The sequence below is a fragment of the Balaenoptera ricei genome, chromosome 14 (assembly GCF_028023285.1).
Source record: "Balaenoptera ricei isolate mBalRic1 chromosome 14, mBalRic1.hap2, whole genome shotgun sequence".
NCBI classification, from domain to species: domain Eukaryota; kingdom Metazoa; phylum Chordata; class Mammalia; order Artiodactyla; family Balaenopteridae; genus Balaenoptera; species Balaenoptera ricei.
The window spans coordinates 17,046,326-17,063,408 of record NC_082652.1 but is presented as its reverse complement, the minus strand read 5'-3'; the positions used below and the strand labels follow the sequence as shown (position 1 = coordinate 17,063,408).

At 45.9% G+C, this 17,083-nt stretch overlaps 1 protein-coding gene across 3 annotated transcripts in view; it reads right to left on the bottom strand.

Moving 5' to 3' along the window:
- Nucleotides 1-507: 507 nt before the first annotated feature.
- The window catches only part of DYNLL1 (dynein light chain LC8-type 1), a 39,239-nt gene continuing 22,663 nt past the window's right edge, over nt 508-17,083 (bottom strand). For 2 of the 3 annotated variants that reach the window (XM_059894377.1, XM_059894379.1), the window contains exons 2-3: nt 2,970-3,107; nt 508-1,428 (exon numbers count right to left, since the gene is read on the bottom strand). In XM_059894377.1, the coding sequence (XP_059750360.1) occupies nt 1,291-1,428; nt 2,970-3,101 (270 nt within the window). In that variant the 5' untranslated portion in view covers nt 3,102-3,107 and the 3' untranslated portion in view covers nt 508-1,290. Of the gene's footprint in view, nt 1,429-2,969; nt 3,108-3,319; nt 3,458-17,083 lie in introns of those variants that run through there. The other variant, XM_059894378.1, reaches the window with a different exon arrangement.

Genomic DNA, 17,083 nt, shown 5'->3' with positions numbered 1-17,083 from the left:
ACAATTTTTTGCCCCTCTACCCTGAAACTTTCCCAGTCCTAACACTGATCAACTTCACTAGAACTTTTAAGACCCCAAGTTCTGGTAAAGAAAAACAACCTCCCAAAGATGTTACAGACCTAATACTGCTCTTAAGATGGACCCCCTCTGTGTAGCATTAGCCTGGTTGCTCAGACACCCTAATTGTATCTCATAGATCCAACGTCTACAACAAAAAGGCTTACCTCATGTGAACACTGAAAACAAAGGGGAACTTAAAAGCCAGGACCTTCCTTGCAGCTTCCCAGGATGGGCGTGGGTTGTTTCAGCCTCTGGAATATTTCCTATCTACAAAAGCCAAGTCTGCCATATTCGCTTTTATTCATAGAAAAGATTTGTCTTCCTAAAATTGATAGCAGGAAACCTTTAATGAAGTTTACTTATCCAGTTTTAATTGGGTCTTTTAATGAAAGCTTCAATTCACATGTGAACACAGCTAGTTAAAGCACAGCACAGCAGGCTTATAAGTTTAAATTCCTGCAGACTTTATTAGAATCACATGGAGGGCTGCCTCAAAAGTTTTCCCTTTTAAGACCACCTTTAATCTTTAGAGTATACTTTGGCCAAGGCAGGGGAGGGGAAATTAGTCTAGAGCCCAACTTTCTTATTAGCTTTTTTCCATTTTACAACCATGGAACTACTATACATTCATCACCACTTGAGGCCTAAGGCCCAGAACACTCTATAGCAGTATCTTTTAACAAAATGAGCACTTAAGAAAAGCATCAGATTAGGAGTAAGAGTTAATTCAGTAGTTTCTCTGCCATGCATTTCTCAACATGCACTTCTGAGTAGTATTCTTCCATGCATAACAGTAGCAGGATGGGCAAGAATGAAACTCAAGAGCGTTGAATAGGCTAGTCTATTATATCCCACAGAAACTTCAAGGAATCACCCCCACCAAGCTACCCAAGATCAAACAATAGGCCATCTTTAACCCTAGATTATTTGAACAAATCGTTATTAACGCACACTTCTCCAACACATTTATTTCTTTAAAGGAATGGATTTTGAAGAGAAAAAACATGGGGCAGAGAGGTATGGAATAGAAAATAAATACAAATGTAAGCTGTTTTGCTAATTGCTTTATAACCACAACAAACTAGTACAGAGAATGCCCTGTACAAAACAACACAATAAAGATCGAGGTGTTCCCTTAGGCAAGGCTGAAGGTTTCAGTCTCTGGTATTTGGATAGGCTGCAGTCCTTGTTTTTGGATGGATCACTGCGTGTGTGGCACAGTCCATGCTTTTAACCAGATTTAAACAGGAGAATGGCCACTTGGCCCAGGTAGAAGTAGATGAAGTGTTTGGTTTCATGTGTCACATAACTACCGAAGTTCCTCCCCACGATGCAGTGCCAGGTGGGGTTGTACTTCTTGTCAAACTCCTGGGGGAAGGGGAGGAGAAAAAGAACACAGAATTTTAGTGCTAAACCAGAGGTCAGAGTTTGCCTCCTAGATAAGCAGAGCAGAAAGAAGGAACGTCAGCATCTGCAAATTCTTAGAATGAAAGAATGTTCCTCAGCTCCAAATCGCCTACATGGTGCATTAATGCAAACATACTTGCAATCTGAGCTAAGCTGGGAATGGGGGCTGGGGAGGTAAAAGTCAGAAAGGGCAGCCTCAGAGACAGAGCGCTTTGTTATCATGGCAATTACACCTTCATAACTTCTAGAATATTCTTATTCATTAACAGCAGGTGACATTAGTTCTAGTTTATCCTCTAGTTTTTAAACAGAGCCAAACTATCCTCCTACTGTACGACATGCACCTACAAAAGCCAAGAAAACAGTAAATATTTAGCTCAAAATACCCCCATTATAACTCATTTCAGTATTATTGAAAACAAAAGACTTCCAAAAGAACAAAGCCTGAATGAGCTTCTAAACCACTGTGGATCAAAATTTAAACGGACAAGACACTTGGCACTCCACTGTCCCTATAAAAAGAATGCTGGAAGCAGAACCTGACAGCTACCTGGGCAAATTTTATCTTTACTGTCAATAGCCCTTCTTCCCACATCTATCCTGATAGTGCTCATCTACCACCTGGTCCTCAAGGAGAGCAAATTGCAGTAACAACTTTTCCCTATTTTCCCCACCCCCAGAGGCTCTAGGCTTCACTGGGTAGCTCTAGGCAGGGGCCAAAGCTAGTCCTTCTCTATGAAACTACTACAAGTCTCTGGTGAGTTAAGCAAAATTTGGCTACTATTGTATTGTACACAGCAAGAACGTCTTTTAGATTAAGGGGAATAAAATTCTTACAAACTAGACCAACGCACTGCTGCTGCCTTTGTCAAAAAGGTATTTATTTCTGCTCCATCTTAAGTCTTTCATCTTCTCATTCTCGACTGGAACCCTCCCACGGCTTAGGCTGCCAGCTTCCTTCCCTTCTAGAAAACATAGCTCGAGAAGTTGGCAGGCCTGCCAGCTTTCTACAGACTGCCATTTACCAATCCCCCAACCTAGTACCCAGCCATCACTACCACCCACTTTCCCTCAACTGCCGACTGACTCCCCACTGAAGGCTGGCAAGATCTCCCTTCGGCCCTGCTGGAAACACCCACGCAGCTCCCCCCTCTCGAGCACCCAGATGGATCCTGGGCGCAGCAATCATGCAGAAGGGGGAACCGCTGCTGCCTGATCCTAGAAACCGTTACTAGGTGGCGCTTTCCCCGTGGAGCTGGGTAATTAAAAAAAAAAAAAAAAAAAAAAAAACTTCGAGCGCTGAGGGGCCGATCTTCAAGAGAAGCGCAAAATTCATTTGCGTCCTTTTCTGGAAACCTCTACACCCGCGCTACTTTGCGTGCCCCCCCAAGTATCTCTGCCATTGCTCGGGGGACGCAGGATCGAGGAGAAGGAACTAAGTTGTGACTCGCCCCAGCTGAGCGCAAACCGCCCGAAACCCCACGCCCGCGCCCTGTCCTCACCTTCTTGATATGGGCCGCAATGTCCTTCTCTATATTATACTTCTCCAATGCCTGAGTAGCACACTCCACCGAGTCTTGTTGCATCTCCTCCGACATATCGGCATTTTTGATCACGGCCTTTCGGTCACACATGGTTACCTGGGGGGCGAGGCCCGGGCAAAGGGTGAGGAGTTGGGGTATGGGCTGCGCCTGCGGGGCGCCAGCTTCCCCGGGCCGCTCCGCCCGCCCCACGCCACCCCGGGACGACCCCCCACCCCACTTCTCAGGAAGCGCGGGCCGCGCGGACCGAACGGCGGGATAAGTCCGGCAGGGGACGAAGCCAGATAGTGGAACCCCCCCGAGTCTCTCACCAAAGAGCAGGGGCTGGCCGACTGCAACGGTCTCCTGGGGGAGGGGCTGGCGAGGCTCAGACCCGTCGAAGTAAGCGGTCCGACTAAAACCGTGGCGCATCTATGGAGCCCCACGCCACCCGCCGCCGCCTAGTACCTAAGCCCCGCCCTGCTCCCGCCGGCCCCGCCCCTCACCGAACGTCCCTATTGGCTTGACACAGCCCCCAGAACTCTCCCATTGGCCCATGGACTCAATGGTTCCCTCAGGATCTTTCTCCCGCATTTTGTTGCAGACCACAATGCACCGCTCTCGGCGTCGGTTGCCCCGGCAATGGGCCGCACGAGATGAGGCCAAACACCCCGAAGGTGGTGCTGGGGTGGGGTCGCGAGGACCGCCCAGCAGCTAGAGAGGTGCGAAGGAAGCTTCCGCCCAGGTCAAGAGAAGTGATTCCAAATTTACGGAGGTTGTCCCAGAGTGTGTTCTCGAATAAGGATTGTCTTTGGAAGTTGGTTATCCTACGTCCCTTCCTCCCATCCCAGGTCGGAAGGATTTACCCTTTCTGAGGTAGCCAATCGCTTCACTAGAAGGGTATCTCTTAAGCAGGGCTGGCTTCGTGGGCAAGTGATCCGTGCAGTCGCAGAAGAGGAGCAGCAGGGTTTGGTTTAATGCTCTGCTGTCTCATTTTTGAAATTCGTTTTTTTTTTTTAAACAAGGGACGCCACATTTTCATATTGCATTGGGCCATGCAAATTATGCAGCCGGACCTCCTCTGAAATATGGGAGTGAGGGTGTCGGAGGTCCTCAGAAATGGGAGAGGGTTTCCTTATGAATTAAGAGATTATCCCCGAGAGTGGGGTCTCCCTGCTGGGCAATGCAGACCTCATTTAAGGGGGTGGGGGGCCCTCCGGGTGGATTTGGGAGTGCTGATCCCGGTGGTGTGTGTCCAGGGTGGGGCTTCTTGCTCAGATGAGGCAGTCTTTCCTGTGTGGGAGTTTCTTGGTGAGGATTTACCTCTAGGGCGGAGGTGCCCTAATGAATAGAATGGCATCCCTCAGAGGTATTTCCTCTGGTTTAGGGAGACTAACCACTAAGTGTTTAAAAAAGCAAGGACTTGGGGTGGGGTTGGGGAGCAGGATCAGATCTGGATTTAAATATTTAAATCCTAGCCCTGTCATTTTACTAGCTGTTTGAACCTCAGTTTTCTAATCTGAGGGATTAGAAAACAAATCTAATTAGAAAACTAATTTAGTAAAGGGACTAAATATAAAAGGAAACCACGTCATAGGCATGTTGAGAGTATTAAATAAACTAATGCATTTGAAGTTCTCAGCACAACTTGTGGCACATAGTAAGGGCTGGAAGAATCTTACCGATAGCTGTCAATTTATGGAACTGTCCCAAGAGTCATGGCAAGGTTTTGAACAACCAACCCTTAAATGCCTAAAATGTGTTTTTGAACTTCCATAAACAAGTTATCAGTTTAATCATGTAACCAGAAGCTTTCTGTTTACATTTCTGCCTGTTTCTACTTGACCACCCACTCTCATTAATCCAGAGCCCCTTACAATTTGATCAGAGGCACACAATGCCAAAGAGAAACCAGCTGGGAATAATGAGAAACTCGGGTACAACATATGCATATCAATTAAATCAAATTAAGAGACTTTTCCCAGTTTCAGGTTTCCAGTGGTGGGATTATGGGTTGGAGGAGTTAAAGTAGTTCTACACGGAGTCGCTGTTGGGGAAGAAGTTGGATTGGCAACAGGAGTGAGTCTGGGTTAGTGCTTCTACCTGACTTGGATGTATGATTCAGAACTATGGAATCTAATGATGATGCCAGAACCTGAATCTCTCTTGGGGGCCTTTACTTTTCATGTATATAGTTTTAAACGCTCTGATCTATGGCTTGGCCAGCTTCTCCTTGTTTGAACAGAAGGAGCTGAGAGTCGTTAAAGGGGATGAGGTCATAAGAACAGCAGCTGTGTATTGAGTGGTTGCCTATCACCAAGTGCTTAGCATTTACTCAGTTGCTCCTCACAACAGCTGTGCCTGGGACCCCTTTCCTCCCATCTCCCTCCTGGCATAACTTCTGCTCATTTAGATTTGAGCTCAGATGCCTCCTTCCCTAAAGAATCATCTCTACTTACCCCCTACCACCACACTTCAGTTACTCTCTACTGAGGTAACGTTTTTATTTCCTCCATTGTACTTGCCTCATTTTTTCCTTCAGAATAAATTCACATGAATTATCTCATGTATTTATTTGCTCAGTTATTGTCTATCTGTCCCTGCCTGTCTTCATCACTGCTGCATCTTCATCATCGAATTCAGCGTCTGCCACATAGCATGCACTGACTTAGATATGCATTGAATTAAGAATTCCAGGTCTTATATCCCCATTTTACAGATTAGGAAATTGACTTTCACAAGGTCAAGCTGTTAATAAAGGAATAAATTCCAGGTCTGGATGACCCTAAAGTCCATTCTCTTAACTTCAATATTACTTTACTACATTTAGCTGAGGAAACAGTGTGCCTTTTTCTTATTAATAACTTTGAAGAAAAGGAGTTTGAAATGGGATGATGTTAAGGTTTTCTAACAGATAAGAGGATTTTGCTCGATAAATGCCTGTAAGTTTTTCTCCATTTGTAGCACCTGCCTTCCCGAGCATCTTCTGTGTTTACTGCTCATCTCAGCCAGCTCTTGACCCTAATTATTTTCTTTAAAAGTGAAGGAAGAGGGACTTCCCTGGTGGTCCAGTGGGTAAGACTCCACGCTCCCAATGCAGGGGGCCTAGGTTTGATACCTTGATCGGGGAACAAGGTCCCGCATGCAGACGGCAACCAAGAAGTCCACATGCCACAACGAAGATCCCACACACAGCAACTAAGACCCGGCACAGCATAAATAAATAAATAAATAAATAAAAATTTTTTTTTAAAAAGTGGGACTTCCCTGGTGGCACAGTGGTTAAGAATCCATCTGCCAATGCAGGGGACATGGGTTCGATCCCTGGTCTGGGAAGATCCCACATGCCATGGAACAACTAAGCCCCTGCGCCACAACTACTGAGCCTGCAAGCCTAGAGCCCATGCTCCGCAACAAAAAGAAGCCACCGCAATGAGAAGCCCGCACACCGCAGCGAAGGGTAGCCCCCACTCATCGCAACTAGAGAAAGCCCGCACGCAGCAACGAAGACCCAACGCAGCCAAAAATAAATCTTTAAAAAGTGAAGGAAGAGCACTATCAAAAACCCATGCTGGGACTTCCCTAGTGGTCCACAGGTTAAGACTTCGTGTTCCCAGGCTTCCCCGGTGGCGCAGTGGTTAAGAATCGCCTGCCAATGCAGGGAACACAGGTCCGAGCCCTGGTCCAGGAAGATCCCACATGCCACAGAGCAACTAAGCCCGTGCAACACAACTACTGAGCCTGCGCTCTAGAGCCTATGAGCCACAAGTACTGAGCCCACGTGCCACAACTACTGAAGCCCGCACGCCTAGAGCCCGTGCTCCGTGACAAGAGAAGCCACTGCAATGAGAAGCCCGTGCACCACAACAAAGAGCAGCCCCTGCTCGCAGCAACTAGAGAAAGCCCGCGTGCAGCAACGAAGACCTAACACAGCCATAAATAAATAAATAAATAAATAAATAAATAAAATAATTAAATAAAATAATAAAGACTTCGTGTTCCCAATGCAGGGGGCCTGGGTTCGATCCCTGGTTGGGGAACAAGAGCCCACATGCCGCAACTAAAAGATCCTGTGTGCCGCAACTAAAGATCACGCATGCCCCAACAAAGATCCTGCACGCGGCAACTAAGACCTGACGCAGCCAAATAAATAATAAATATTAAAAAAAAAAAAAAAAGAAACTCATGCTTTTCTGGCCTGTGTTTAACCCCAAGAGACCTTTTAGGGATATTATTTCTAGGAACCAACGGCCTTTTTCATTCTGTTACCACTTATTTTTGCAGAATCATTTCTCATTTCCTATCTGCTTATCGCACAGTGAGGAAGGAAATAAATATCCCCTAGTTGTAAATGAAATGTTCTGTGCAGGATTTGGATGCTTGAAATATATACCCAGAGTCAGTTACAGCCCCATCCTCAAGGAGTTTCTAGTCAACAGTAACCTAATCTTTCCAATATCATGGGTTTGGGGGTTTGAAAGGGCTTTAGAAGTACAGAAGCCCAGCAGGTAACATTAATGAGTGAGGTGAGGTAGGTGGTACAATAGGGAGTGGAGGGGACTGTGGCAAATAGAAAAGCCCTTTTTAAAAAAAATTATTTATTTATTTATTTTGGGCTGCATTGGGTCTTCGTTGCTGCACGCAGCCTTTCTCTAGTTGTGGCGAGCAGGCTCTAGAGCACAGGCGCAGTAGTTGTGGCGCACGGGCTTAGTTGCTCTGTGGCATGTGGGATCTTCCTGGACCAGGGCTTGAACCCATGTCCCGTGCATTGGCAGGTGGATTCTTAAGCACTGCACCACCAAGGAAGTCCCTAGAAAAGCCCTTTAAAAGGTGCCAGGCAGATGTTGCCATTTGGGATTGTTGACCCAGTGTTGCTAAAATCATCTGATTTTCAAGAGAGACCAGAAATCTGAATTATTTTTATGGGAAATGTCATCATTTTAATGTTGGTCACAAATTCATTTCTTAAAACACAGTGCAGTCTAGATATGGCCTATGGGCCTCCAGCTGGCAACCTTTTATTCCGCTGAATACTCTCTTTTTGTAACCAGAAGACAGACTCAAAGAAGTATAATAAAACATATATATATATGTATTTGGTCTTTGTCCAAAGATCCAGGCACAGAGCTCTTAAACCCTTGAAATTATTTGAGTTATAAGAGCATCTTTTGTTATCATAATGAGTCCCTATCAACTACGCTGGAGTTTAGGTAACGAGGTGACTCTTTGGGGGGGAAGGAGGCAAGATGCCTTCAGATATACAGATAGTTTCATATATCTAGATAGCTGGTCATCAGAGGAAACAACCATATGATTAGAGGGTTGAAACTTTCAGCCCCCTTTTCCTACCCATGTCCCCTTCCCCTACCTTCCCCATCTCCTGACCTCCTGGGAGGGGAGGGGGCTGGAGATTGAGTTCAATCACCAGTGGCCATGCCCATGTAACAAATTCTCCATAAAAACTCCAAAACCATAAAGTGCTGTGCAGGTGGTGCACCCTGAGAGGACACTGAAACTCTGCACCACCCTACCCCCCAATACCTTGCCTTATGCATCTCCTCCATTTGGCTGTTCCTGAGTTGCATCCTTTATAATAAATCTGTAATAGTAAGTAGAGTACTTTTCTAAGTTCTGTGAGTCATTCTAGAGAATTATCAAGCCTGAGGAAGTGGTTGTGGGAACCCAAATTTGTAGTCAGCTGGGCACAGTGAGGGTAACCTGGGCACCCCATTTGCAGCTGGCACCTGAAGTCGGGGCAGTCTTGTGGGTCTGTGCCTTTAGCCTGTGGGTCTGTGCTAACTCTGGGAGTCAGCGTCAGAACTGAATTGTTAGACACCCAGTGGATGTTGGAGAATTGATGTGGAAAAATAAGTATTTGGTGTTAGAAAAACAAACAAACAAACATAGTATCAGAAGTGATGTCATGGAATTCCGTGGTGGTCTAGTGGTCAGGATTCCGAGCTCTCACTGCTGAGGGCGTGGGTTCAATCCCTAGTTGGGGAACTAAGATCCTGCAAGCTGTGCGGCTCAGCAAAAAAAAAAAAAAAAAAAAGTTGTCAGAAAAGCAACCACAGCAGACGGGAAAGGACCTGCCTGTGATTACACAGCGTGTTAGTTATGGAACCAGATTTCTAAGATCCTGGTCTGTTTGACTCCAAATCTAGTGCTCTTTCCATCACCTCAGACAAGTTGGCTTTACCCTTGGGTGCTGGGGATTTCACACTTTCTGGGCCTGAATGGAGCATGGCCTATGCTTGCTACTTGGCACATGGTGTTTGCTGAATAAATGAATGGGTATGGCACCAAAATGCTTGCACTTAGATCTGCATGAGGACAGTATCTGGTGTAGTTTTGATTGGCAGCAGGGAGGGTTCATCTCATCATAGGCACTAGGGGAATTCCATGGGAAGGTAAGAAAGTGGAGACTCAACAGCATTTTTGGTTGATCAGAACCATGCCATCAACGTAGAGAGCCCAAGAATAGGTCATTTCCAGGGTCCTCTGGAAATTCAGATGACGCTAGAGTAAACCCACTATGACTCCACCAAGGAGAAACCCCAGAGACATTTCCTAAATCATCCTCATAATTTTTGCCATACCCGCACCCTACCTCTACTATTATTTCTTCAATATTTTTCTTTAATTAAACTCCCTATTTTTAATAAGTATTTTTAAAAGGCCAATTTATATTATTACCATAAACAGAAAACTAGTCTCATTCATCATAAATAGAAGGTAACCATAAAATATAAACAAATACTATAATATAAAACGTTTTGTCCTCATATTGCTAAACTGATCTGGGACCCCGCCAGTGATATGTGTCCCACACTTGGGAAACGCTGCCCTAGCAGAGGGTTCTTAAAGGGGGTCCGGTGGATGGATTGCGAAGGTTTTACAAGTCCCCAGGAATTATGTATGCACAAGATGTGTGTTGTGCTCACAGGCATTTTTTCAGGGAGAGGATCTATACTTTTCATCAGAGGCACAAAGGGATTCAGAACCCAAGGAGGATAAGGAACAATTGCTCTAGAATAACCTATACTCTTGGAATGAATGCAAGATTCCCTCACCAGGTCCCACTGAACTGGCCCATCAATTGGGTTCTGTAGCATCACATGTCTGGGCAACTCACTATATTCCACTCCTAGCTGCTAAGTTTTCTTGAGAACCCTTCTGAGCCTGAAAACATGCATTTTCTATTCTTATTACTGGAAATCATCATTAGAGGGAGGCAAAGCTTCTGAGATCATAGGCTTTGGAATGAGACAGACTTGGGAAAAACCTAAGTTGTGTGCCCTCCTACGAGTTAGCCTCTCAGAGGTATAGGTTCCTGATTTTTAAATGGAGATAATACCTTCATTGTAGGGTGGTGGCAAGGTTTATATTAAATAATGCATCTAAAGACCTAGCCAGGGACTTCCCTGGTGGTCCAGTGGTTAAGACTCTGCGCTTCCACTGCAGGGGGCACGGGTTCAATCCCTGGTCGGGGAACTAAGATCCTGCATGCCGCGCGGTGCAGCCCAAAAAAAAAAAAAAAAAAAAAAAAAAAAAAAAGACCTAGCCAAGGTCCAAAAGATGGTAGCTACTGCTACTGCTGTTATGTACTGAGAACTTACTATGTGCTAAGCATTTGGGACACATTATCTCCTTGACTTCTCACAACTCTATAAGGTGGATGTTAAGAGCTGTTGATCTCTCCATTACACAGATGAGGAAAAATGAGGTGCGGAGAGGTGAGGTCCCTTGCCTAAAGTCACATTGCTAGGAAATGACAAGGCTGGAATTTGAACCCTGCTCTGTCTGACTGTACAGTCCCACGTGGTAGATGAAACCTCTGAGCTGCCTCACCTCCCCAGACAAAGGGAGATGATGTGTGTCCCCAGAGACTCTCAGCATCCGTGGCTCCTGCTGGGAGCTCCCTAAATATATGTTGGACGGATGGATGAATGGATGGATAGATGAATGGATGGATAGATGGACTGAAGAAAGAATGGATTTTTCAAACTAATTCAGAGTTGTTTCCTCTCAAATTTGACCCCAGATTGGTCCTTGACTGTCTTGATCTTCTCTGAACAAATTCTTTGTACTTTAGCCATCAGACTTTCCCAGGGCCCTCAGAAAGCCCTTTGGATTTGTTCACAAGCACACTGAGGGATTTCTTGCAGGGACTGGAGGTCCCAAAACAAGCTAGAAAAAGCCACAGCCTGCACCCTGCCACTGGCCCAGGACTCCACTGTTCCCAGCCCTGTCCAGCAATCACTTTCCAAGATTTTCTGGGACCTCAAGCGCTTTCTTGGACCATGAGTTCTGTCACCAACCTAGCAGCTCCAGCCCTCCCTTACCTGAAAGGAAGTGTGAGGAATGTGACCTTGCAGTCCCCAGGGTTGATTCAAGAACTCCTGTACAGAAAGGAGAGGCTCAGTGGGAGAGTGTGCAAGGCCTTGGTCTGAATCTAGAAGCTTTCTTCCTATGGAGAAGGGCTGGCACTAGCCCGGGGCTGGCAGGGGAACTGAGCTGTGGAGCCAAGTACTGTACTGCAGTGCAGGGAGAGTGAGGCCAGACAGACTGGGACAACTCAGGGAAGGAAAAGCTTCCCTCTGGCCCATAGCCAAGCTTCGCCTGAATGGACAGATATCTCCGAAGCCTGATTGCTCAGCCCCCTGTCCGGGGGGGCAGCAGATAAATTCAGGCACGTCCAGAGAGGCCTAGTGGGCCCCCCTCAGCTCCCAATCAGTAAGCAGAAAACCCAGAGTAGAGGCTAAAAGTACAGACTTTGAAGCCAGGCGGACCTGGGTGTGCGGCCTTACCCTGCCCCTACTAAGGTGTCTGACCCTAGGTAAGTGACTCTACCTCTCTGAGCCTCAGTTTCCTCACCTGTAAAATGGGGATTGTAATAGTCCTTGTTTCTCAAGGACAATTTGGAGATTGAGATGGTGCATATAAAGTAGGTGGTATAGGACTTGGCACATGGCAAAGGTCAATGATGCTGGCTACCAATTATCATTAATGGTACCCTAAACCAGGATTCTTAAACCTCAGAACCAACGTTTTGGACCAGAAAGTTTTCTGTTGGGGGACTGTTCTGTGCATTGAAGGATGTTTAACAGCATCCCTAGCCTCTAACCACTGGATGCCAATTGCACCGCACACCCAGTTATTAACCAAAAATGTCTCCAGACAGGGAATTCCCTAGCAGTCCAGTGGTTAGGACTCTGCACTCTCACTGCTGAGGGCCCGGGTTCAATCACTGGTTGGGGAACTTAGAGCCCACGGCCAAAGATAAATAAATAAATAAAAGTCTGCAGACAGCATCAAATGTCCGCTGGAGGGTGAAATTGCCCCCTAGTTGAGAACCAGTGCCCTAAATAATCTAGGATGGGACCTCCCTGGCGGTCCAGTGGTTAGGACTCAGCGCTCTCACTGCTGAGGACGCGGGTTCAATCCCTAGTCGGGGGATTAAGATCCTACAAGCCAAGCGGTGTGGCCAAAAAATAAATAAATAAATAATCTAGGTTGAGTCTGAATGCCACAGATCCCAAACTCACAGCCCTGTGTAAGGACCACAAGGCAGGCGGGCTTACTTACAGACAAAGGGATGGGATGTCCAACAATTACAGAACAAGTTCCCTCCTGCATAGACTATGAGGCAGGACTTGAGTCTGCTCTAGGAGCCCCCTCTGACTCACTAAGTGACCTTGCTGTCACTCTTTAATTATATGCAAAGTGGCCCCAAGTTAAATCTCAATTATTCTAGGGCCCCAGACAAAGGAACAAGCAGTTGGTATCTGATTTCTGGCATCTCCATTCTTATTCACTGACTGGAAGAAAACCTGACTCTCCAGAACTCAAGAGTTCATTCAGACCTTCATTCATGATTGCTGAGAGAGAACCAGGTGTCAGTCACTGTTCTGGATGCTGGGGATTGTGACATGATGATTTAGTTAAGAAATATACATTATAAACATATTTTATATATATATATATATATATATATATATATATATATATATATATATATATATATATCTTGTTATATATAAATATAACAAGAGCAATGGAAGCATCTTTTGTTATAACATTTGGTCTCTTGTCCTCAGTTGCTGAAATCACTTCAGAGCTATAAAGGTGAAATGAGTGTTTTGTTATTCATAACAAGCCCCTTCCCACTACAACTGGGTTTCTGCTGATGAGCTGACTTTTGGAAAGCACCTAAGGTGGGGCTGGTTGTCAGTGGAGCCAACCATGAGATTAAAGGCTTAGAACTTTCAGTCCCACCCCTGGCCCCTGAGGTGGGAAGAGGGGCTGGAGAGTGAGTTCAATTACCAATGACCAATGATTTAATCAACCATGCCTATGTAATAAAGCCTCCATAGAAACCCAAAAGGACAGGGTTCAGAGAGCTTCCAGGTTGGTGAACACATGGAGGTTCAGGAAGGGCGGTGTGCTGCAGAAGACACGGAAGCCCCCCCACCCTTTCCCCATACCTTGTGTCTCTCCCATCTGGCTGTTCCTGAGTTACAGCCTTTCATAATAAACCAGTGATTTAAAGCAATTATACTCCAATAAAGATGTTTAAAACAAACAAACAGTGATTTAGTAAGTAAAATGTTTCTCTGAGTTCTGTGAGCTGCTCTAGCAAATTAATTGAACTCAAGGAGGGGGCCGTGGGCACCTCTGACTTATAGCCAGTTGGTCAAAAGTACAACCTGGGCTTGCAACTGGCATCTTAAGTGGGGGGAGGGGCAGTCTTGTAGGACTGAACCCTTGACAGTGGACTCTGATGTCATCTCCAGGTAGATGGTGTCAGAACTGAGTTGAATTGTAGGACACCCAGCTGGTGTCCAGAGAATTGCTTGTTGGTATGAGGGAAACTCCATCATAATTGGTGACCAGAACCCTACTAGGGATCCACAAGAGAACAAAACAGGCAAAATCCCTTCTTCATGGAACTTATATTCTAAAACGAGGATAAAGATAATAAACAAGCAAAAATATGTCTGACCCTGCTAAGTTCAATGGATAAAAATAGACTAAGGGAACCAAAGGGGACAGAGTGAGAGATCTTGTCTTAAATAGAGGTTTCCAGGCAGGTCTCTCTGAGAAGGTGCCATTTGAGCCAAGACTTGATGACCTGGCTATTGGGTGGAGGATAGAGTGTGGGGAAGCCAGTGGGAGCAGAGAGGCCAGGAGGAGGCTACTGCAACAGTCCAGGTGAGAGGTGATGGTGGCCTGGACCAGGATGGTAGCAGCAGCGGTAGGATGAGAGGTGGTTGGATTCTGGATATATTCTGGAGGTGGAACTGACAGATTGGCTGATTAATTGAATGCAGGGTGTGGGGGAAAGAGAGGAGTTAAGCATGACTCCAAGACTTGTGGCCTGAACAATGGGAAGAATGGATTGAGATAGGGAAGGCTGGCCAAAAGAGAAACAAAAAGTTGTTTTGGCTATGTTAGTTTGAGATGCCTATTAGACATTCCAAGTGGAGATGTCAAATATGCAGTTGGAAAAAAAAAATGCAGTTGGATATATGAGTTCTGGGAAGAGGTCCAGGTTAGACCTATAATTTGGGGAGTCATCAGATTATAGATGACACTTAAAGCCATGGGACTTGATGAGATCACCACCAATGGGAGGAGTACGTGCAGATATAAGAGGTAATGCTTATTCAGCTAGCAACATTCTCTGAGCTTTCACTGTGCGCCAGGCCCCGAGCTAGGTGCTAGGTACAGAGATGTACCTCCCTCAGCACCTGCCGAAGAAAAGCTCCATTACTTATTTAATTTTTTCTTGCCTAAGTGCTTTGGCCAATTAGAGGATAAACACTGAGAGTTCCTGCCCTGTGTCTTAGTCACTTGTTCATTATTTCAAGAGATACTTATTGAGCACCTACTTGGTACAAGGCCCCCATCTAGGCACTAGGGACATGAAAGGGAGCAACTCAGACCTGGCTCCTGTCCTCATGGAGTTTACGTTTTGTGTGTAGAGGAAGTGGACACTGAATGAGATGCACATGGTATTTTGTTGTAGGAGCCTGAACAGACTAAGACACTTCCCATTCACTCTCCAGTCCATTCCACCAAAGCAGCTTATCAAGGTTACCAGTGACCACCATGCTGCTAAATCCAGTGGCCAGTTCTCAGCGTCCTTCATTGATGTACTTGTCACAGTTGCTCTCCTCCTCTCTGAAGCTCATTCTTCGCTTGGCTTCCAGTATCCCCAGGACTCTCCCTCTTCTCCTGGCTCACTGGCTGCTCCTCCTCAGCTTCATCTACTTGCTCCACCTCTTCTCCCTGGCCTCTAAAGGAAGAAGTGTTCCAGGCCTCAGTCTTTGGACCACTTCTCATAGTTTCCATTTTCAAGGCTTTGAATAACACCTCCATGCTCATGACTCCTGTCTTGGTCTGTTCAGGATGCTGTCACAGAATATTATATAGACTGGGTGGCTTATAAACAACAGACATTTAGTTCTCACAGTTCTGGAGACTGGAAGTCCAAGATCAGGGTGCCAGCATGGGCAGGTTCAGGTGAGGGCCCACTTCCTGGTTCATAGATGGCCATCTTCTCTCTGTGTCCTCACATGGTAGAGGGGGTGAGGGAGCTCTCTGAGGCCTCTTCTGTAAGGGCCCTAATCCTATTCATGACCTAATTATCTCCCCAAAGCCTCACCTCTTAATACTATCACATTGGTGGTTAGGTTCCAACATATGAATTTTGGGGGATAAACAGTCTATAGGAACCCCAAATTTATAGTCAGCCTGGAAGAAGTGTGGGTAGACTGGTAACCCCATTTTCAGCTGGCATCTGAACTGAGGGTAAGTCTTATGGGACTAAGCCCTTAACCTGTGGGGGTCTGCACTAACTCTGGGTAGTTGTGAATTGTTGGACACAGAGTTGGCATTGGAAAATTGGAGAACTGGTGTGGAAAAACGACACATTTGGTGTCAGAGGTGGTGTCAAAAAAAGACACCGCAGGTAGTCCCTGGGTATCAGCACAGTGCTACAGATATAGATTTCAATAAATATAAAAATTATAAGCCACAAATAGGAGAAAAGAAGAAAAAGGATGTGAATAAACAGAAAGTGATACCAAACTTCCGGGTGGGAGGGCCAAATACAGCAAGAATGGAAAAATTTTCCCCATGTAAATTTATAGATATAACACCATTCCAATGAAAAAAACTAGAAGATGCCATATAGAACTTGATAGAAAGATTCTAGAATGTGCTTAGACAAATCAACTGGCAAAAATACTGAGGGAATGAAAGGAGCAGTAGGGGACACCTAGGCCTTTCCGAGGTACAAACTGGGAGGAAAGTTCTAGGCTGGGGTCACACAGGTCTTGGCATCACTGAATACTAACTTACTAAGTCAGGGACCTGAAGGCCAAGGAGGATTTGGTCAGGCTAAAGACTGGGGAGGCAGAGGTGGAGAAATCAATGTTCCAAGGAGAAGAACTAGCCCCTGCAAGACGCAGTACAGGCTTTCAGACACAGCAGATCCTGGAGAAGCTGGCAATCTGGGAGTAATGGGAGATGAGGGAGAGACTGGTGAAGGCAAATCACAAAGGCCAAGATAAAGGGATGCAGACGGGGTTCTCTCTGGGAGGCAGACACTGTCCCCTCCACCGCTGGCACCCTAGCATCTAGCGCAGTGCCAACAGTAGGCATTCCATAAATATCTCGCACATCTTTTCATAACTACGTATAGGGACTTGCTCTTTTTCACATCTGCATGGTATTCAGAACTGCACGTTTCCCATGTAGCAAGTCCCCTCTGGGTGGACCTCGAGGATGCTTCCAGTTCCTTAGGGAATTATAGTTATTAATAAACATCCTAGCATTTTGAATACAGCACCCCCTGCGGCCCTTCTTCCTCAGGCCCAGGAGGGATCGCTGGATTTCTGCTTGGTTCTCTTCTGCTTTCCTTCTGGCTTCCAAACAAGCACCCTTTTGCTTTGCACAGCTCCCCTAGGAGACTGTGAGACTATATTCCCCTCAGGCTCTCCCCTCCCTCCAGCCTATCTCATCCCCTTTACAATCATCCTCGTCAGGGATATACAATAAACATTTGTATGAGCAGCTGAAATATTTAG